General features: G+C 43.0%; 2 protein-coding genes across 2 annotated transcripts in view; one reads left to right on the top strand and one right to left on the bottom strand.

Annotated features, from left to right (window-relative positions):
- Window positions 1-45: 45 nt before the first annotated feature.
- Window positions 46-22,631, bottom strand: part of TFB1M (transcription factor B1, mitochondrial) — a 68,451-nt gene continuing 45,865 nt past the window's right edge. Inside the window, exons 6-7 of the mRNA XM_001493402.6 lie at window positions 3,940-4,067; window positions 46-398 (exon numbers count right to left, since the gene is read on the bottom strand). Of these exons, the coding sequence (XP_001493452.2) occupies window positions 146-398; window positions 3,940-4,067 (381 nt within the window). The 3' untranslated portion in view covers window positions 46-145. The remainder of the gene's footprint in view (window positions 399-3,939; window positions 4,068-22,631) is intronic.
- On the top strand, window positions 17,410-20,991 carry CLDN20 (claudin 20). The gene has a single exon (XM_070256461.1). It carries the CDS (start codon window positions 17,535-17,537, stop codon window positions 18,192-18,194), a length of 660 nt encoding a protein of 219 aa, XP_070112562.1. The 5' UTR covers window positions 17,410-17,534; the 3' UTR covers window positions 18,195-20,991.

Raw genomic sequence — 22,631 nt, 5'->3', positions numbered from 1 at the left:
ATTTTCTCTACCAAACTGTACAGTAAAAGGGAAATAAGTCACATCTGGTAATTGGTATTTTTATTGTCATTCTGTAGAAGACAAGAGAGTACACACATAAGAGGCTCAGCATTGTAAAAATCAGCATTCAGTAAGCTGCTAGCCCCTAAGGAGGGAGCTGGAGTCTGTAACTCTCCTCATCCTCTTTTTCCTGGTTTTTGCTTTTATTTTGCTTGAGTTCTTCTCTGAAATTATAAGCGAAGAGGTGTGGGTCTTCATCACACATTTTCCGGTACACATCACAGAGGCTCTTAAAATGGGAGACAGAGAGCTGGCTGGGTCGGAGGGTAGGGTCCACATCTGCCAACTGTAACAGTTTTCCAGTGCTTTCTAGGCGCTGAGCTTCAGGGAATAACATTCTGAGAGGAAGAGAGAAAAATTAGACCTTTACTTAGGCAATTCTGCACACCAGGGCGCTTCGTTCTCCCTTCATTTGAAAACAACGTGGCTCTGACAGCTGTGAGCTTGAGGGAGTGGGAGAGGCGGCTGGCGCCTCCATGCTGTCCTGGGGGACTCCAGGGTGACGGAGAAGGACCTGGGCTACTCCACCAAGCAGCAGGTAGGACAGGGCACCAAAGGCAGAGCCAATCTACCTGCAAGGTGTGCCCACATGGGGAAGTGATTTCCAAAGCTCAGTCAATACGGGTGTCTTTAAGGCAGGCTTAAAGGGACATCTGCTCAGCTGCATCCTTACAGAAGTATGTTTGATCTGCCTCATTTTAATATGAAAGTTGTCTATTACTTCTTGTGTGACATACTATTAGTTTTGATTTTTTGTAATTTGAACTTAGCCTTTGGAACTCTTTTTTTTTTTTTTTTTTTTTTAAAGATTTTATTTTATTTTATTTTTTCTCCCCAAAGCCCCCAGTACATAGTTGTATATTCTTTGTTGTGGGTCCTTCTAGTTGTGGCATGTGGGACGCTGCCTCAGCGTGGTTTTGATGAGCAGTGCCATGTCCGCGCCCCAGGATTCGAACCAACGAAACACTGGGTCGCCTGCAGCGGAGCGCGCGAACTTAACCACTCGGCCACGGGGCCAGCCCCATAGCCTTTGGAACTCTTCATCCCAAAGAATGACCTTGCTTTTTGCAAAGTCAGAAAACAGTTGATGTGAAAACACAAACAGCTATTTCCTGCTTTAAGATATCCTGAAGCATCTTTAATTTCATCTAACCAAATTGGATCATTGCTTTAAAATGAAGAACAAAACTGACTGATCAAAATATTGTGAAGCTTCACCTGGATCTTATTTCCTTCTCTCAAGTCTCAGAGGCTCTACAGAGCTCATCTCAAAGGGCGTGGAAGGTGTCGCGGCCAGCGGAGACCGAGTTTTTCCTACAGGCTGATGGCGCTCTCAGGAAGGAACTGCACGCCGCACCCTTTCAGGACCAGCTGACTGAGATCTCTGAGTTCAGTTTCATGGCAAGGAGAGTCTGATCATAGTTCCTAACATCTGGGACCAATCTGTGGTGTGGCACGACTGAAGGACACCAACAGGTCAAAGTGGGTCACACCATCTGGTCCATATCCACACAGGGGATTGTGTTTGTGAAATGAATGAGGCCCATCACCTAGCTAGAATGTTGTCTTTTTAAATAGGAGGGCCAACTCTGCGCTGAGGCCAATTCCAGGATTTCCAAAAGTGGGATAAACTTTTTGTGATTTTTTCCCCATAAATCAGGGCTATCATGCAGAGTTGGACATGTCACACCCCACATGAAGGGTAAGTGTGAGCTGAAATCCAGTTTCTGTTCTACTCAGTGCATCCTGGCAGGGGCTGCAGCCTACCAGAGGGGTGCAGCCAGTGACATCTCTGTCCCCAGCCTGCGCCTTAAGTCTCTGCGAGAGAAGCAGTGACTATCCTGGCCTAACTAGAGTCAACAAATGGCAGGCGGGGAATTAAAGCAGTCGCCTTATATCACCAAGACTGCGTTGTGAGGACTGCAATGGCTTCAGGATGCAGCTGCCCAGCTGTACCTAAAGTAATTCCATATGCTAAAGGAACACTTGACCAAACCAGAAAAGGAAAGAATTAAGTTGGAGCTATGTGAGGGGGTTTTAGAAAATGAGAAATGTGTGCCTGTAAAGCTGAGCCCCTTTAACAGCTGAATGTTGACTATATTAGATGGAAATCTTTTAAATAAAACCACACACACACACACATTTTCCTGCCTTCTTAGACTACAGTTGGGCCTAATTAAACATTTTCTTGGCTGTCACTGGATGTAACATATCGCTGTGGTCACCTCGGGGCCTACTGAGGCATGTGGACTCCACCCTGTCATGCTCTGTCTGAGTTTCCTGAGGGGCCGATGTGCTTATGCAGAGCAGCAGGCATGGCAAGACAAAGGAGCTCTCTGGTGAATAAAAATGTGCTTGCCCGAATATGTGGTGACATCATTTTGGCTGCTCAGAAGTTATATTTGCTTCCTAATCTAAGTGTGTCCTTAAAGAAGAGATACAGCAACTTGATGGAAAGAAGCATTTTAAAAAGCTGCTTAGTGTGATGATAAGAAATCTGTAGGTGGTCTTTGTCCCAGGTTCCTGACACAGCTTCGAATTTCCTGAGTGAGAGTGACAGGAGGATCTTTTGCTATTGCTAACAAGCCCCTTTCAACCACACCTGAGTTTGTGCTAATGTGGTGACTCTTGGTGGGCCCCTAGGTGGCTTCAGGATGGGTGACAGTTGCCAGAGAAAGCAACCATGTGATCAGAGTTGGAACTTCGAGCTCTACTCCTAGACCCCCAGGGAGGTGAGAAGGGCTGGAGATCATGAGCTCAATCCCCAACAGCCAACAGCCAATCAACTGAGCCCATGTAATGGAACTTCCATAAAACCCCTGGATGGGGTTCGGGGCGCTTCCAGGTCAGTGAACACACCGAGCTGCTGAGAGGATGCTGAACCCAGAGGGCGCATGGAAGCTCTGAGCGCCCCTACCCCCGAGACCTTGCCCGATGCGTCTCTTCCATTTGGCTGTTCCTGAGTTACATCCTTTATAATAAATCGGTAAATGAAAGTAAAGTTCTCTGAGGCATCTTAGCAAATTAATGAACCTGAATGGGGGTCATGGAGCTCCCCAGTTTACAGCTGGCTGGTCAGAAGTACAAGCGGCGACCTGGGACTTGGAACTGGTGTCTGAAGTGTGGGCAGCCTCGTGGGACCGAGCCCTGCACCTGCAGGGCTGCAGTGACTCCAGGCAGTTAGTGCAGACTTGAGCCGAACTGCAGGACACCCAGTTGGTGTCTGGGGAAGTGGCTGGTGTTGGAAAAAATACTAGACATTTGGTGTCAGAAGCGTCGAGAGTAAAAACAGTTCAGATGGTCTGAGCCCTGACTGAGAAGTCACGACCTCCGCAGTACAGGGTCATCATAAACTGTGTGACTGTCAGTTTTAGGTTGTACTTATGATAAAAGAAAACCCCTGGGGGCCGGGCCCATGGCCAAATGGTTAAGTCCGCAAGCTCCGCGGCGGAGGCCCAGGGTTTCGCCAGTTCGAATTCTGGGCGCGGACATGCCACCACTCATCAAGCCATGCTGAGGCGGTGTCTCACATGCCACAACTAGAGGGACGTGCAACCAAGATATACAACTATATACTGGGGGGATTTGGGGAGATAAGGCAAAAAAAAAAAAAGATTGGCAACAGTTATTAGCTCAGGTGCCAATCTTTAGAAAGAAACAAAAACAAAAACAAAAACAAAAACCCCAAGTGGCATCTGAGGTTAAATCAAGGTTTCGCTTTTTCTTCAGTGGCAGTCAAGGTTGATTCACCACAGGATTTGAACTATGAGTGATTATTTATAGAAAGGTTGAAGAATCATCAAAACAAAGTTCTTAATTATTGAAAGTGATTGGGGATTTATAAAGCGTGCTACTAAAAGGCAGAGAAGGCCTTCTCACCCAAGCCCTCGATGGCAGTACTTCCTTCGGAACTGAAATACGTTCTGAACGACCTTCTCCACCAGCTGGAACGGCTGCTCTATCCTGGGCTGTGTCAGGGGAGTGAAGCGCACCACACCCACGTCCACCTTTGTTGGAAGCAAACATACATCATTTTGTGGCATGGCATAACATGATCAAACAATCTATCTTCGCAAAACACAGGAGGACAGGTCATTGAGCACGGTTTCCACAAACAAACCTTTGCATGGACTGCACTGCCATCTTCTCTAGGCCTGGAAGATGCTGCATCTGGATTTGAGCTGACTCAGAGAAACCACAGTTGGCTGCATCTGTTCTATAAGGACACCACTCGACCTGAGCTTGATGATCACTTACTTTTAAAACACAGCTTTACAACAGCCTTTTATGATCAATCCAAATAATCATTAAAGCCAGTAGGCAGATAGCAGATAGCATTAGAATATTCTATTTAGGTTCTGAATGAGTAAAAAACAAGCTGCAGCAGCAGTTCTGACTATAAGGCTGGGCTTCAAAACAGAGAGAAAAGGCAGATGGGCCCCCAGGGACCACTTAGTGCTCAACACCCCACAAAGGGAATCAATTAGGATACCACTTCTTTTGGATACAGACACCGATTAATCAGCTGGACTGAAATCGTGATCCTCATCCGCACAGCCACAGAACTTTTTGGTAGCAACTTTAAATGCCCTAAGAGGCACAGGGAGGATCCAAATAACAAATGAAAACCACCAAAAATGTTACTGTTTGAGTGTGAAGCTACTACCAGCTGTTGAGATTCTTTAATTATCAGAAAATAAAACTTCTCAGGCATATCTGGTAAGAGATTTATACCCTGCCGTATTCTAAAAATGGACTCATGGTGATTCACAAGTAATTCAAAATAACAGGGAAAAATACTGAAAGTAAAGACTAAGGGAGACATGGAGTCAAATCCGTTACCACACACACGACAAAGCCGGGCAGACCACGGTCTGGGAAACGGCAAGTCTGCTCGTGACTTTCTCCAGCATTCGTCTCTAAGGGACTGTTCCACTTGCTACTGAGAACATCACGCAGACTCTACAAGGGCTCGGAAAGCACAGCAATTTACGAAGAGGGGGCTGGACCACTGCTTTTCAAAAGGGATGCTAGTTTTTAAATTCCACAGGGGTCATCATGTTCTCTTGGGAGGACTTGCTTCTAAAGATCCTCGCGCTACACAACTCCTTAAAATTAGCCTCTAACCTATGACGATAGGGGAGTGTTTTCTGTTTTGTTTTGTTTTTAGGGTGGAAGAAAAATACCTGCATATGACATGAGACTGTGTGGACAAAAACAGAAAAAGACTGAAGACGTGCCCAGCATCAGGCGGCCTGGATGCACCTTCCGAGGAGCCAGCGGCGTCTCTCCTGCGGGGTCTGAGCTGCCTCGCCGGCGAGCTGACCCACCAGACCTTCTCTCCCCCTCGATCACTGATCTTTCAGATGAGCCGCAGCTGCGCCTACCGGATGTAACCAGAAGTGAAAGAGTTGGATGGTGGGGATGGTGCGGCCAGCAAGCGCAGAGAATGTTCTAGGCAGCAGAGGGAAAGTGCCAATGGAGAGGCCCTTCTACATGGAAAACGCTCCCCTAAGTGTCCACGGCTTCAGACGGCTGCTGAGCAGCTTACGCCCCTTTGGGGGAACAGCAGCTATTCTGCGTCAGAGTGACTATCCGAAGACAAGGTTAAATGTTCTTACTAAACTGCAATCGTTTCTCAAATTCTGTGTGTTGCTTAGTGAGTTTCTCACTTCAGCAGCAGGAACTTCCTGTAAGAAACGAACTGCTTTGGTTAGAAGGCCAGGGCTTTCCTTAGACCTTCACAACAAATGCCACGGAGCAGGGTCCAGGGGTCTCGGAGACATTTGTGGTCAATACAGAGAAGAGACGCGCTGAAGAGGATACGGGACTGGGCAGGTGACTTCAGGGCTATGTGGACAGAAGCACTACTATAGAGAAGGAAGAAAAGATGGCTTCATCCTAGAGCATTTCTGTGGAAGGACAAAGAACAGATAATTTATGAGTGGGGAGAGTAGAAGAAGCTGCCCAAGATACACTACAATGACTTTATTTTATTTTTTCTTCTTCTTCTCCCCAAAGCCCCCCAGTACGTAGTTGTATATTCTAGCTGCAGGTCCTTCTAGTTGTGCTGTGTGGGAAACCGCCTCAGCATGGCCTGATGAGTGGCACCATGTCCGCGCCCAGGATCTGAACTGGTGAAAATCCTGGGCCACCGAAGCAGAGCGTGCGAACTCAACCACTTGGCCACGGGGCCGGCCCCTATAATGCCTTTAAATGTCAAAGACTCCTGCTCACAAATTCTGAAATGTCCATCTCCCCTTTCCTCCTCTTGATTTGGGACAGAGAAGTGAACCCAACTATCTGGGAAGGTTCTAGACTTCACCTCACCCATCACTCTGTAACTTTCCATGCCCTTTCCATCATCTGAGCTCACCGGCACTCCTGTCCCTACCTCTCAATCGGCAACCCTCTGTGACTCAACTCCTTCAACTCTTTCAATCCAATACTTCCAAATTAGTCAGTTCTGACAGGATTCTTCCAGAGACAGCGGGTATGAGCCAACTGCCTGCCAGTCTCCAGAGAAAATAATCTTTTAGCAAAATATGAGATAAAATTAAATCCCATCTGACCCTAAAGCCATGAAATATTATCAAAACTCTATATAATGTTCAAATTCTACTAAGGCCAAAGGCACAATTACAAGGATAGACACATTCTCCTTCTAGTACAAGAAACGGCCACTTCCAGCTTCCTTGGATTTTAAAATTTGGTCTTGTCTTTATTTGCCTGATTTTATTCCTTTGCGATATAGTTGGTGTCTGCAAATACAGGAAATGTCTAATGTTTGCATTATTTAAATAAAGTTTTAAAACCCTGTTCAAATATAGCAGCACCCCACGTAAACTGGAGCAGTGGACTTCTAAAGTTTGAGTAGAATTCTGATAGCCAGTTAAGTGGCTAACAGTCTATCATAGCTAAAAGAAAACTTCCACTCACAACCCAATACAGGCACTGCTTAGTGGAGGACCCTGTAACACTCAGTGTAGACAGGCTCTTCCAGGAACATGTCCTACTTCTCTGGGAACCTCCTGTAGCACCCTCTTCTCTGCCCCTTCCCCAAAAGCACTTCTCCGAATTACTCTGAATGATGGAGCCCATTTTCTCTGGAAACACAGGAAAGCCAGTTGGTAACTATGGTAACAGACACAAAAATGCTTTTAACTGAACTCTTATTTAAAGTTACAACCATTATTTTTCCTTCCTGAGTTTTAAGTCTATGAAAGGGTTTGATTACAAAGAAGAAATCAGTACATGGGCATGAGACGCACTTGAAGATTCTAATTCCGCCAGCCCCTTTCCAGACCCAGTCTATCAGCAAACCAAAAGGACCTACTAAAATGTCAAAGCGAAGGATTTATAATGAACTTAAATATTTGCCTCTCGACTCCACTACATCAAGGCTACACGAAGCTGAGATTATGTTTTTCAACATTAGCTGCCTTGGTTACAACAGGCTGGAGACAGATGTCTCATTTTCTAGGCCAGGGTGTCTCGGACGTGACTGGTTATGAGCTCAGAGCAACACTTTGGACTCATAAAAGACCTGGGATAAGAAGCCATTAAATCTTAAATCTTAGATATTGCCAATTCAGATCTCGAATCAACATGATACAGCAAACACTGAAGGATGTATGGCCCAGTTCCTGACTTTGAGATGATCATGAACGTGCCAAAGAGCTAAATAACTACCACACAAAAAAGGTAGAGAAACAATATATGCCATAATCTAAGACAGGTCTTCAACCTCCCATGTGGTTCAAGATCATAAAGGACAAGCCAGTGGAAAAGAAAATGATTAGGAACTTACAGTCTAATCAACTGAGATATGTCCTAACTGGGATATGACAGAAGGAATGGTGAGAAAAAAGAATCACTACCGGGGGCCGGCCCAGTGGCACAGTGGTTAGGTGCACACGTTCTGCTTCAGCGGCCTGCGCTTTGCTGGTTTGGATCCCGGGTGCGGACATGGTGCCGCTTGGCAAGCCATGCTGTGGTAGGCGGCCCACATATAAAGTAGAGGAAGATGGGCACGGACGTTAGCTCAGGGCCAGTCTTCCTCAGCAAAAAGAGGAGGATGGGAAGCAGATGTTAGCTCAGGGCTAATCTTCCTCAAAAAAAAAAATTAATAAATAAGTAAAATAAATAAAAAAAAGAATCACTACAGGGAATCATCAATAAGCCCTCAAGAACAGTACCAGAAGGATTCAAAGTTCAAGGTGGTATCGTCTCAGACAGACTTGTGTAGCCGGGAACGGGAAGGGTCTGGCTGGTTCTGAAGTGGTAGGCACCACAGGATGGAACATGGCTCAGGTCTGGGAGAGCCACGTTCAGGGTCAGGTGAAATGAAGGTGAGCACGCTGGGGGATGCTTGGCTCCTCCACCCACCAGTGTCTACTTCCTCTGCAGGTGCCTACACCAAGCTAATGACAATGAGAATGTCACAGGCCCTGCAGTTACAACCTCCCCGGACAAGGGTAACAGAGCTGCAAGTCATCAACGCCTATGACACTAGAATTACGCACTTTGTAGAAAAACAGTATTTACAAATATGAATGAGGTCACATTTCCTAGAATTGGTTCAGTCTGCCTGTAATCCTTGTCCCAAGCCCACTTTAAGGACAGAATTTCCACTGTAAAACCTTAAAACTCACAGTCTCCAACAACGTTCCTGTATTTCAAACGAATGTATTCAACAAAGACTGACACAATGCTAGAACTTGCATTTCTTTCTCTAAAGTTTACAATTTGTGTTTGTTATTGTAACATTAATTTCTGCAGAAGTTCCACCCTACCTTTTTTTCCCCTCCTATAGATCTTTGAAAGGCTTTTCTCTTTTCCTGACTGCAATAATAAAAAAAGAACAGATTTTACAGTCACATAGTGTCTCCTCTCAGAGCATAAGCATGTAAGAGAACGGCAGAGTGAGCCGGGAGCTTGATAAGAAATAAGCCTGAGAGGAGCCCAGGCTGAGGGGAGGCGATGGAGAGAAGGGGCTTTTTCCTGAGTGAATTATGTATGTAAATATATGCATGCATGTAAGCTGTCGGTCCCAAGAAAGGAAACAATGTCAGAAAGCAAACACTTAATTCTAAACAAAGCGCAAGAAGGACAAGAACTAACAAACACTGGATTAGGATTTTCTGTTACATTCAACCTGGAGTTTCTGGATAACCACGAGGGAAACACCCTTCCAACACCAGGACCTTTCCAACAAACTCTGACTTCGGTGTCTGTGAAACAGCAGCACCTCGAGGGCCCTGCTCCCCCTGCAGTCGTGCAGGTGGCAGGAGCTGCTGGAGGCTGCCTCAGGGCTGTCTTGTCAGGGGCCAGCAGGGGGCAGCACGCTGGGCAACTGCCAGGGCCTGGTCTCCAGTTTTGAGGGTTCAGAGAAACTCTGGTGCCTCAGAATTAACCCGTTTGTCAGGGATGGCTTCAATCTAAGCAAACTCACGGGGCACTCAATGAACGCTGCTGTCATAGAAAATACTATTATTACTATTATTAACAGATAAATGAACATGGATGCAAATATATTAATTCAGAATGAGCCATAGCTGCCAGAGACTAGATGCTCTACTCAAGTTGCCTGGTCAGTAAACGCCCTTCCTGTAAAAACGACCTACGAGTGTGAGCTCTATGAGGATTAGCAGACTGTGCAGCGATACGGAGTGGGAGCCAGTATACCTGGACTGACGGCTGTAAATGGGCCCAAATCTGAGCGCTGACCGCTCAGGGGAACAGGTACTGGGTGCTGACCCTCCTGGCCTACGTGTTTTCAGTACCCAGACCAGCCCTCCTTTTGCTGCGATTTTCTTTAAATGTGTCCATGCTGTCCTGTTTCTGTTTCTGACCTGAAAGACACTCTGTCTTCTTAAAGGGGAGTTCTACAGCTGCTGGATCTCATCTTTCCATGCAGATTTTACTAGTTTAACTCATGGAGGTCTCAGGGGCCTCACGGTCCCCCCATGTGTCACCAGAGATACACAACTAAATAAAAGAAATTATTAAAACTGACACAAGCTCTCCAATTCGGCAAGATCACAAAGTCCACATGAACTCTTCCAGGAGCCTGAGTGTGTGCTGGGACTGAGAGGCAGGAGGCCCAGGTGAGCAGAAGAGAGTCCCAGGGAAGCAAAGCTGACAGGAGGAAGGGAAGAGGAGGAGAGGCAGTGAGCTGAGGGCCAGGCCTAAAGAAGGCACTCTCAGCCCACAAGCTCAGATGCTGCCAGTAAAGGAGGATGTTTTAAAAAAATGTCCTGCTCTTCAAAATAATGTGCAAAGAGAATGCAATGGTAAGTTCACAACAAATACATATTTATACTATTTATGAGATTGAAAAAAAAAAACTAGGGGCCGGCCATGCGGTCAAGTGGTTAAGTTCGTGCGCTCTACTTTCGCAGCCCAGGGTTTCACCATTTCGGATCCTGGGCATGGACGTGACACCGCTCATCAGGAGCACAACCAGAAGGACCTACAACTAGATTATACAACTATGTACTGGGGGGCTTTGGGGAGAAGAAGGAGGAGGAAACAAAAGAAGACTGGCAACAGATGTTAGCTCAGGTGCCAATCTTTAGGGGAAAAAACAAAACAAAACTAGGTTGATTGGCAAATGCCACTGCAAAATCGAAAGACAGTCTTAATGCTCTCAAATAACGCAATGAAGACGTAGAAAACACATCCTCCAGATCCTCTCTCATGAGGACAAAAAGGAGTCACAAAATGCTGTAAAAGTACGGTAATAATAGATAAACACAGAAACACACACCCAGTTTGCTATAAACATCAACAGAACTGGGATGGCCTTATTAGACACCTGAGAACACACATAAACCAAAGAATATTCATCTTCGTTTTTACCAGAGGCCTCACTATAGTCAACTAATCTACAAACTACCAATTTTAAAAGTTAAAAAAGTCTTCAGACCAGCCTAAAGCATTATTTTAAAAGCAAAATGATCATAAAGATGGAGGAAAATAATGAACTGATCAGGCTTTGAGCTGGTACTTTTAATTTCCTAAGATTATGTCAGAAGAAAAACATTACTTTAAGATTAAATCAATCACTTTAAATTTGTGGGACCGGAACAGCTAACTATTTTCTCTTACTTGGAATTTCCTTTATTTTCAAATTTGAACAGAAAGCAAACAGGAAAATACACTGTTGTTTTTTAAAACCAGAACCCCAACTTTTCCCTGGAATTAAGTGGGCAGCATTTTAAACATACAATGACTGGGCATCTTCCTAGACCAATGACACAGGAGCCACAGGCTGGGCCCGGGCCTGAGGGCTTTTCTAAAGCAAGAAGATGCTTAAGTGAGAGCTAAGTGAGAGAGGGGCTGAGAAACACAGGTCTGGACAACGACTCACAAAGGTACGGGGTTATTATTATTTCTAAAATACTCAGTTAAATTACCTGTTTTTTCAGAAAGAAAAGCTCATCTGAATATCCACATTATCACCACTAAGAAAAACAAACACAATAAGGAAATCACATATAATTTTTTCTTAAAAGTAGATAAATGAAAACATTTTATAGAAGAAAATGGACGGACTGCTGAGTCGCTGGCCAGCTCCTCCGCAGTCACTCACGGACTCTGCGTGCATGGGAAGCACACGTTCGTACGTAGGGTTCAGAGAGGTCAGGGTTAATGCGTCTCCACAGCTCGTCCAGACTACCAGAGACTCACTATAATGAGCCTCCGCAATGTGTCCGTCCTGACTGCAGGCAGGGCAGGGCTGCGAGTGTAGACGGGCCGGAAGCGCATGCCTGCTGCTTGCTCACTTCAGTCAAGTGACTTCATTTCCCTGTAGCTTAGGTTTCTCACCTGTAAAATGAGGATGCCTGTGATCTCACAGGCTTGTCTTGAGAATGAAATACTACAGTGCCTTGAACAGTACCTAGCATACAGGAAGCAGTTTATAAATAGCAGATACTATTTGTTATGCCAAGATTACAAAACTGAAGAGCAACAAAATTACTTAAAATTGCAGTCTCATTTAGAAAGGACAAAATCATACTGTCAATCATGCAAAGATAACGTATAGTTTAATTAATGTTATTTTTATACTCAAAATCAGTTTCTGAGTTCATTCATTCAACAAGTACTTACTGCACCCCTACTGTAAGCTGGGCAGCCTTCCTGGCACAGGAGAATCAGGAATGAACGAGACACAGAAATCCCTGCCCTTGTGAGGTGTACACTCCAGAGGTCTTAAGCTAGAGAGTCAGCAATGGAGGGGCACAGAGATGGTAGAATTCTCGATCTACTTTGAAGTTTAGAAACAAAACCATTTGTTGACTGAATGGATGTTGGGCCTGGAGTCAAGGATGCTTTTAAGATCCGGGGCCTGCCCAATGGAAGGATGCGTTTGCCATGAATGGACGTGGGCAAGCTGGGAAGACGTGCTGTGGGGAGGTCAGGAGTTGAGCTCTGTCCATGATGGGTCTGAAGTGTCCTTTAGTGATGTCACATTGGCACGTGGATATACAACTGGGGTGTTGAGGGGAGAGGGCCAGGGAAGAGACACAGACTAAGGAAAGATAAACTAGGACAAGGGAGATCTAGCGGAGTATCTGGACGTAAAAAGACTTCATTCTCTTTAGTGTCCACGCTGGAAGTAGATGATAATGTCGATGAATTGTATTTCTCAGTACCTCTCCACTTTTCCAACTCCTTTTTTTATATAAGAAATTCTGCCTTGATTAAAGGTCTGTAGTTGAAAGTTATTTGCATTTCAGAAGTTTGCCTTTTTAAAACACGCAGTTAACATTTTATAGGATAAATGTTCTCATCAAGGCAGAATCATCATCAACAATGTTTTGAAAATAGAAATAAATGTACATGAAAGCATGCTTAACCCATTTACCCTCAGGAAGCTGTATTATGCTCGAGGTCAGAGCTGGCAGCAGGTTGGCCCTCCAGAGGCCATCAGTCAGCTCAGCACAGGTGAGTCCGCACCAATGACCACAGCAAGGAGCACAACAGGCCCACACACAGCAGGGGGCTGCCGGACTTCTGCTAGAGCATCAGGAACAGCGCCGGGCCTGTCAGCACCTGAAACTCCACTCTGCTTCACTCAGTGTTTATACAAAGAACTGTTTATCTATTTCCATGAAATAAAAAAGGTTTATATATCAAAACTCTAACACTATGGCTGAAAAATAAATCCACAGGCATTAAGATTTCTAAGAGAAGAAAACAGTATCTTGCTAAATGCCAGACTTAGAAAAGATTAAAACAAACCAACCAAAAAAATCGAGAAAAATCTAGATAATTGAAACATGCATTTTATTATTCACTGCTTTTAAAGAAATGGCTAACATCTAACAGTTATAAAATTTTAAAAATCTAATCAAAAATTTATTTTCCTTCTCAAGAGTGACTGTCAATTTACAGTGTGTAGAATTCAAGTTACTGAGGAAGGAAAACCAGAACCCAAAGCAAACGGAGGTGAGGGAGTCGGTATCTTTGTGCTCTGGAACCTCAGCGTCTGACTTCACTATTTCATCTAACGTGTTCCATCACATCATTTTGGTGTAATTTCCTCACAACATTTTCCAAAAGCTCTAATTTATTAAGTTATACTCCAGAAAACTTTCTCATTGGAGGGAAGAGCAGAAGAAAATTCAGGACACTCCAAAAGAATACTTGTAGGTTTACTGATCAGATTCTAGTCAACCATTGTTGCTGGGTTTTCTTTCTTCTTTTACTTTATACATATTTTAAAAACTATCTTTTGATTGTTTATTTTGAAGCTTACCAATTTTGTGAATCCTGATTTCAGGCAAATCACAAGCACCACAACAAAAGATGGTCTTAACTGTCATTTGCAAAGCACAACTTAGTTAAAAATACTATATTCTTCAATTTAATTGGGGACATAAAATAATAAACTGTATCTTCCAACACAGATAAAAATTCAAAAATAAATTATAACTATAGACTACAACATAATATTAAAAGAAAAGAAAGCCCTTTTGTGAGCACGCAAATACTTCCTCCTCTGTATATGGGGACACAAAAGCATTTTCAGCTTTCAGGTTTCGACAAATCCTGTTGTAACAACAACTCCCTCCCTTGCCCGCCTCTCCTTTCTTAATTCTCCCACAGTTCAAAAAATGAGATGGAGAACCTGGTATTTATCTTCTGGCACCATCAGCAGTTTTTACCTCTCAGATTTCTATGTTGCTCTTTATTTGCTATTTGCAAGTTAACTCACTAATACTCAGAGGCTGTGAAATGAGCCTCATGCATGTGGTTCCTCTTCATCATACCTCATTGGGGTTCATCGGAAGACAACTGACAGAGGGGAGTTAAGACACTGAAGGCTAGCAACCAAAGGTATGGAAAATGAGAAGCTTTTCTAATGCTCTGAGACCTAAATATATCTTCAAGTGTTATTTAGTTTGAATTATAAGTTGTACATCTGTTTTTAAATATTCCTTGTGATACAAATATACCTTGTCTGGAAAACTGACTTTACATTTTACTGAAATCCACCACAGACTTTCTGTTGGCAAATGGTTCATAACTTTAACATTCAAAGGTTCTGTTCTGTATGCAACGTGTTTCAGAACCGTGAGAGGGGTTCTCTATTTAGAGCTAAGCTGAGACGTGCGACCCCTTTGGTTTGCTTACTTTCACAGTATTTCTCTACCAGCAGTACCACCACCAACACTGAAACAAAGTATGCCTTTATTCTCCAAGAGACAGAAATCTGAGAAAACAGGCCACAAATTGTGTCATGCTTGTGGCTGGAGAGGGAACAAAAAGGATTTCATAGCAATGTAGCTAAGATGCCAATATATTTTTACAAAAGGAACAGAACAGTGACCTTCATTTTGGAGAACAAATTCCTTCTGCATAAGTTCTGTATGCAGAAGAAAGCATTTAAAGTCCAATATTCGGCAGCAAGCCAGCGCTATGCTGACTGAATGCAATGTCATATTGTTTACGCTGATTTGGGCTGTCTGTAATTTATCACTGCCAGTACTTGTTAATTAAGATGAACAAGCTGTCTGCAAGTCTGAATTACATTGAAATTTATAAAATGTACTGGTTAATGGGAAGAAAAGAGTTATAATTGGGAAGCTGAGCATAGACTGATCAACACATAAAGGTTACTCAACCAAAGTAAAAATAAAGAAATGAGATGCTCTTCGGGAATGTTAACAGCAATCTCTAGCTCTTGAAGAATCCCTAAGATGAAAAGGGTCTGGAAGGCAGTAATTTAGCGAGCTGGCTGGAGCCTGACATGTTAAAACCCAAACCTGAAAACAGCTATTATGAAACTATAAACATGTCTTTCATTTGTTCCTAGAAATGTTAACTTTTGTTCTATTTTGATCTCAGATATGAAAAGAAATTTGGAAAACAGAAAAGAACTGCAGGATGGCAGGCAAAGCCTAAGCACTCTGATGCTTATACTAAGTCTGACTCAAGAATTTAAAATCTCAGGGAAATCCGCTTCCAGAATGGTAAAATTTACACTTTAAGACTATGAACAAAAATTCAACAATGGAATTCAGATAGCCCAAGATTTAACTTCTTAGAAAGTCAATGTTAACTGTGGAATTTTGTAATTTTAATACAGGCATGGGTCAGGATTACCTCTGATACTTCACAAGAGCTAGGCATCAAGCTCCTTGGGAGTCTCTGAAGCTAAGCCATTTGTCCTATTAGTACCCTCTGGAGTCGTTTTTGTCTTGGTGGGAAAGGGAGTGAGAGAAGTTGATAGCTAATGGTGCTTTTTGGCCCCCAGATGTAGCATTTTCCCCACTTCCCACGGAAGCACATGGGGAAGATTTCACCAGAAAGTACTGTGCAAAGGGGGAAAATGCAGGATGGAGGGAGGCGGGAAGAGACGGGGATGAGCTGGACACTGCCAGTCCGTCAGAGACCTGTGTGGCACGGGGTGATTTAACACCTAAATGTCCTAATCTGAAAAAATGATGACGCACAAGATTATAGCTACGGTTTCTTTCAGCAATCAGATTCTATGAAAATAAATAAAATCAGCCTTTTGCAAGAGAAAAAAGAAAAAAATCCCATGTCATTAAATATCAATTGTCTCATGATACAAAATAAATAAAAATACTAATAATGATGTCAATTACAATTTATTGAGTAACTCCTTTGGGTTGGATATTGTTCTGAGCCCTTCAAACGCATTAACACAAACAATCCTCCTCATTTCCCAGCAGAGGACACTAAGGCACAGAGAGCTTCTGGAAAGCCAAGATTTGACCCAAGTATTTTGGATTCAGAGCCCATACTGCCTTTTGTGAAATACAAATGAATCACGATAGAGCCACTCAAATACGTCATTCAAAAATTAATTCAGAAACCCAAACAGGCCAGTATTGCTGTATCTCAGAAAACCACTATATTTCTCTCAAAGGAGGCAACAAATACTGCCAGAGTAAGACACAGCCAAGCTACAAAGTAAGTGCTATCTTTTCCTCCTCAAAGAAAAGAAAGAAAGAAAGAAAATAAAGTCACACTACTTTTGGTATCCTTTCACATACAACTAACGATGTGGTTATTCCTGGTCCGTATTTTCATGATTTGATGTCACTGCTCCCGACCGTTCAGAGTAACCGGTTCTGCGGCAGACTACTTCATCTGGGTCAGGGAACGATTCTGGTCCCAAGTAGAAAGGATCTCACATTCTCTTAAGCAAAGACAGTGGCTTAATTGTTGCAGTTTTGAGTACTTTGCACCTGAAGAGACACAACTGCTAACCTAGGTAAGGATTTTGCACGTTTACTAACTGGAAATGAGGGATAATCCTGCCAGTGACTCGGCCTTCTATTACTTTCCTCTCCTCCTTAAACAGTTCACCTGGGTCATGTGCCTGGGATACAGTGGCTGCTTAATAGATATTTTTTAAATAAAATCATTTTTTGAATACTTAAAACTTTTCTAATATATATTTATAAATCATTTTTAAGAGGTGGGTTTAAACCCTTCTTCCTTATTACCTAGAGTATTTGAATTAGAAATAAGTTCTAAAAGCCTGTAATGCTATTAAAATTCTTTATCAGATCCTAGGGCTGCAATTTGAAATGCTATATCTCCTAACAAGGTGCATGCCCACTTTACAGACAACTTCAGCACAGTTTAAGAAGAACGCAGTGGACAGTTCTGGCCTTTATGCCATGTATCCAGCACCACCCACCCACAATACTCAGCAGAAAGGGTGCCCTCGGAGGGCCTGGTGTGAGCTTTCCTCCTGGGCTGCAGTGTCCTCATCCACCCTGGGCCCTATTCAGATGTGTTCTTGGCTCCCGGTGCACACGGACGCCTTTTGTTTATTCTTTCTTTCCTTCAATCCTGATTTTGTCTTCTTTCCCCAGCCTTTGTTACTTGGTTCTCTACTGCACAGAAGGAGCTACAACTTGGACCAAGAGCCACCATAATTAAGCACCAGGATTTTCTAGGCAGACAAAGATAACGGTAACATCATGGAGTCGGGGGGTCTCCAGCTCTTTGCTTTCTTCCTGGCCTTATCTGGGGTCTCTGGAGTGCTCACAGCCACTCTGCTGCCCAACTGGAAGGTGAATGTGGATGCGGGCTCCAGCATCATAACAGCCATCGTACAGCTGCAAGGGCTGTGGATGGACTGCACGTGGTACAGCACCGGGATGTTCAGCTGCACCCTGAAATACTCCATTCTGTCCCTCCCCACCCACGTGCAGGCTGCGCGGGCCACTATGGTCCTGGCATGTGTCCTGTCTGCTTTGGGGATCTGCACTTCTACAGTGGGGATGAAATGCACCCGCTTAGGAGGGGACAGAGAAACCAAGAGTCATGCTTCTGTGGCTGGAGGAGTCTGTTTCATGTCTGCAGGGATCTCTGGTTTAATACCGACAGTGTGGTACACAAAGGAGATCATAGCAAACTTTCTGGATCTGACAGTTCCGGAAAGCAACAAACATGAACCTGGAGGAGCTGTCTACATCGGATTCATTTCCGCCATGCTGCTGTTTATCTCTGGCATGATTTTCTGCACTTCCTGGATAAAAAAGCATCCAGAAGCTTGGGTCGACCCAGCCAAGCAGCAGCATGTCTCCACCACACAGCCTGAGGGCAATTCAGCATACAACCTGAAGGATTATGTGTAAATATCTGTGTAAGGCATATGGAACTTCTAGGTGCCGGCTGTGACTTTTGCCTTTATTTCAGATAAAAAAAATAAATCAGAATTATGTTAACTCTCTACAAAGAATGCAAAACACTTTAAAAACAATAAGGGCATTCCAAATGCCAATAAATTACCACATACAATTTTATCTCTTGTAAGATTATTTTTCCATTACTGTTTTCATGGTTTATCTAAAGGTTTATAATTGAAAAGAGGTTCTGATTATATTAATAAGGCAATCAATTGATGGATTTTTTTTTTTTTCCCTTTTAAGATAACCTGTTGATACATCTTCAGTATTGGTCTTAACTGGATTTCATGAAAGCACTAAATTGCCAAGTATAAAAAGCACCTCGGCCTGGTGTTAACACAGGGGACCGTCCGCCTGTGCTGTCTGCTGGGGTGCACCACCGCTAAACGGTTTCTGGGTTACGGCGTGTTAGGGACAGAAGAGCTGTCCACATCTTTCAGATAAGGCCAAACCAGCCGCCCCACATCTCCATCTCGTCTGGCCTCCCTGTCTCTTTCTTCGGTTTAAAAAAATACCTACCTTACATCTGCGAGAGCCAATCATACAACAACCAGAAATTAGGCAGAACGAAAGAAAAGAAACTGGTAAACGCTGCCACAGCAAGGCAAAACCACACCAAACCCCAACTCAGATCTCTAGGACTTTTAAAGCATTAAAGACAAGCTAAGTGATAACAACAGAAGTTTGCTTATTTTAAAATGCTGAAGAACTGCCCTCTTCTGCTCAAGAGAATACTCCAGATGAAGTTCATTGACCCTACGACAATTTAGATTCACCCTCATCTCATTTAATCTCTCATTGATTAGTATTTGGATGATAAAGGTTACTTTTAAATTGTCATTTTTTTCTCATTTGATTCACATTAACAAAAACACTGTTGTTCTCTTATAATTGAGCTGCTTCAATTAGTTAATGATGTGAAAATAACTTTAGAACTATGAAGAATGCTTTTAGAAATATAAATTAAATTATGATATTTAATTCAAATATCTTAACAAGAAAGTAAAAATTGGATTTTTTAATGTGCAAAGGAAATATTGCATGCTGTTGTTTCTAGTAATTTTTTAATTAAGCTTACTCATTATTTACAATACAATGGTAAAAGGGGGAAAAAGACCATTTCTTTGTACATTAATAGCTCAGAAGTGGGAAGAATATGTTTTATGTGACTAAGTAATTTTCATCTGTGCATACAGACGTAGAGACTAAAATATTTTATACCAATTTTACTCAGTAGATCATCATGCTCTTCTGAAACAATGTCATTAGCTATTAATGGAACAGCTAAAATGAAAAGAGACTATTTCATACGGGAGTTAGCAAGGGAATCATTCAAACGGAAGTTCACACGTTGTTGAAGGTATGTATTCCTTTTGAGTGGTCAAAATATTTTCTGAACAAATGTCATATTAAAAATAACTCTATAGATAAAAAGAATATTTTTATGCAAATTAATGTGGTAGGATTGCCTTGACACCTATGGTCTCTCATTTTAGAGAGATCCATATGCTCTCTCCCATTTATGCTCTCTTTAAAGCACAGACTGGCTTTACCTGCAGTCTATGCATCCTATAGTCCTATACTAAAAGTTTACTTTATATATTCTATATAACCCTATACATACTTCAAAAAACAATTTTTATTTAGTTCTGGAATATTTTCTTTCTAAATAGATACAGGGATGTTTTGAACTCTCAGAAAAGCAGCCACTTCACAGAAAATAAAGGCCCAATTCTACACATTCTGGAAATGCGACCATGAAATGGTGAACTGCCTCCCTCCCTCCAGGATTCACCCCTACTGCGTGCCTCCTCCCAGAATCCTCCCACACTCACCCCTGCTGCCCAAGCTCCTACTCCTCCTCCTCTGAGGTTCACTCGGGACCTCCTTCGTAAACGCAATCCTGACTCCCTGAAGCAGCTTGCTGCCTCCTTCTCTGTGCTCTCAGAGAATGCGCTACTTAAACGATAGTTCACGTGATTGCATCTCCAACTAGACTGGGAGAGAAGCTATCTTCTTACCTTTGTATTGAGTGACTTGTCACTGCAAGTGCTCACTATGACATGCCAGGCCTGTCTCAATCCTTTGCATACACTGACTGGTTTAAACCTCATGAGGACTCTAGGGAACAGATACTATTCTCAGGAGCTTACAGGAATTTGAGACAGAGAAAAGTTAAGCAAGTGACCTAATTTGCCCAAGGTCACAGAGCTAGTAAGTGGGGAGAGAGGATTCAACCTGAGGGAAACTTGCTCCAGAGTCAAACCACCTGGGTGCAAGGTTCCCCAGGACACAAGGTGTCACAGTACGCATTACCTAATCTAAGTCTGGGTTTGCTCATGGGATATTGAGGATAAATAAGCGCCTATTCACAGAGCTGTTGTGAGGATTCACTGCGAGAGACACACAGAGCAGCAGGGGCATGGGGAGCAGCAGAGTGCTGCCCAACAGTTCTTAGTTATTCCAGTGGTCTTCAACTGGGAGCAGCGTAGCCTGCCGAGGACACCTGGCAATGCCTGGAGACCTTTTAGGTTGTCACAGCTGGGGTAGTGGCGCTGAAATCTAGTGGGCAGAGACCAGGGATGCTGTCAAATATCCTACAATGCACCAAGAGGGTTGCAGCAACAAAGAATTATCTGGCCCCAAATGTCAATAGTGATGAGGCTGAGAAACCCTGATATATCTGAATATATTTAAATATTCATTTTTCTTTGATTAAAAAGTTATCAAAACAAAAACCAAAAGAACAAAATGCCAAAAAATCCCTAGAACATCATGCTTATTTCATGATGCGGCAGATACGTGTGTAGGTGTGTTAATGTGTATTTATATACATACGTGACTGAAGAAGTCACCTAGCAATTCTGGCAAAAATGATGAAAACTTACATTAAGTCAGGAGAATTGGGTATAAGAATGGATAGCTTTAAGAGAAATGTAGGTGATGTTAGAAGTTGGTAACTAGTGACGGGTTGTGAGGGTAAAGCTAAGGGGCATGGGGACTAAGATGAGGTTAGCCCAGGTTAGGCTTGGATGACCTGGGCAGATGAAGATGTCATCAGTCAGCAAACTGAATACGTGGGGAGCAGCAGGCCTGGGGTAGGCAGACAGAAGTGAGTTCAGTTTTGGACATGGATTCAATGCTTTCTCATTACGTTTCTTTTATCACTATATTTTAGCTACATGACTTTGGCATATACTGACTTTATTGACTTTTAAGGATTTACATCACAGCCTGTGATTTTGCGGAACCTGCTGCATGTCTCTACATTACCTCCAGTAACATTTGTGCTCATTTCATTGTACTTTATACATACATAAAAGTGTCATCTGCACAAATGCAATTCTGTGTCTTCCTTCCCTGGTTTTGTAATATTTATTGCTTATTTCATTCTTGAGTAGTTATGAAAGCATAACTTATACTAAATTAGATTATAAGGGTAAACACTCATTTTTATTCAGCATTTATTTTATTTGACTTTTAAGGAGGATGACCCTGGTACTTTTGTAATTATAAAACTGGTTCTTAGTTTACATATTTATTTTCATTTTACACTCACCCACTCTCAAAAAAGAATTTGAGACAACTTACAATAAAATTACTGATACATTAAATACAAAAGTCAATGATAAAGTTGAACAACTAAAGTTACAAAGACAAGGACGAAAGAAATAATGTTATTAAATCATCCTGGTTGAAGGCTGCTAAAGCAATTAAATATGAAACTTAGTTTAGAATCTCCCAGCAACCAAGGCAGAGACGACCACACAAGGGATCTGGCAGCTTTGTCCACTGGCAGGAACACAGACGCTACTACTGGTCCCTCGCCCAAGCTCCTTCCACTGGGCCTCGCACCCATCGCCTAGTCACTGCAGTGATGGGTGCTAACGGCTCACAGATATGGGGCTGCCCGTGCTGGAAGGCTACGGCACCACTTCTCCCAGGAGGTGGCCAGGAGCAATACTGACTGATACAGGGGTACAAAACGCTGCTCCCTTTGTGCCTCAGAGCTCCCCTCAACCCCCAACCTTCGACAACCGTGAGACCAGGCTGAAGCTGGTTTCCAGGCCAAACAACAGCCTCACCTAGCAATTTTTCCCTCTCTTATTCTGCTTGCCTCCTTTCCCTTCTCTGGAGAGCACTCCTCAACACACCATTTTCACAAAAATCCTTATCTCAATCTCTGATTCTAGGAAACCAGACCTAACATGGAAGAACAATAGTTAAGCAGAAAAATATTAGTCTTCTGACCTTATGTTGAAAGGATTCTTAAATATAGGGTAATAAAAAACAGAAATAACATCCTCAATATTAGATTTCAAAAAACACAAAGGCATGAAAAATGGTTGTTTCTTATGCGGACCCGTCCACTCACTAAGCTCAAGA

Source organism: Equus caballus, chromosome 31 (genome assembly GCF_041296265.1).
Source record: "Equus caballus isolate H_3958 breed thoroughbred chromosome 31, TB-T2T, whole genome shotgun sequence".
Lineage (NCBI taxonomy): Eukaryota > Metazoa > Chordata > Mammalia > Perissodactyla > Equidae > Equus > Equus caballus.
The sequence above is the reverse complement of the archived record's forward strand: the minus strand, read 5'-3'. Positions and strand labels throughout refer to the sequence as shown.

Excerpts from the sequence above, each read along its gene's own strand:
- CLDN20 (XM_070256461.1), top strand. The coding sequence starts at position 17,535 with ATGGAGTCGGGGGGTCTCCAGCTCTTTGCTTTCTTCCTGGCCTTATCT.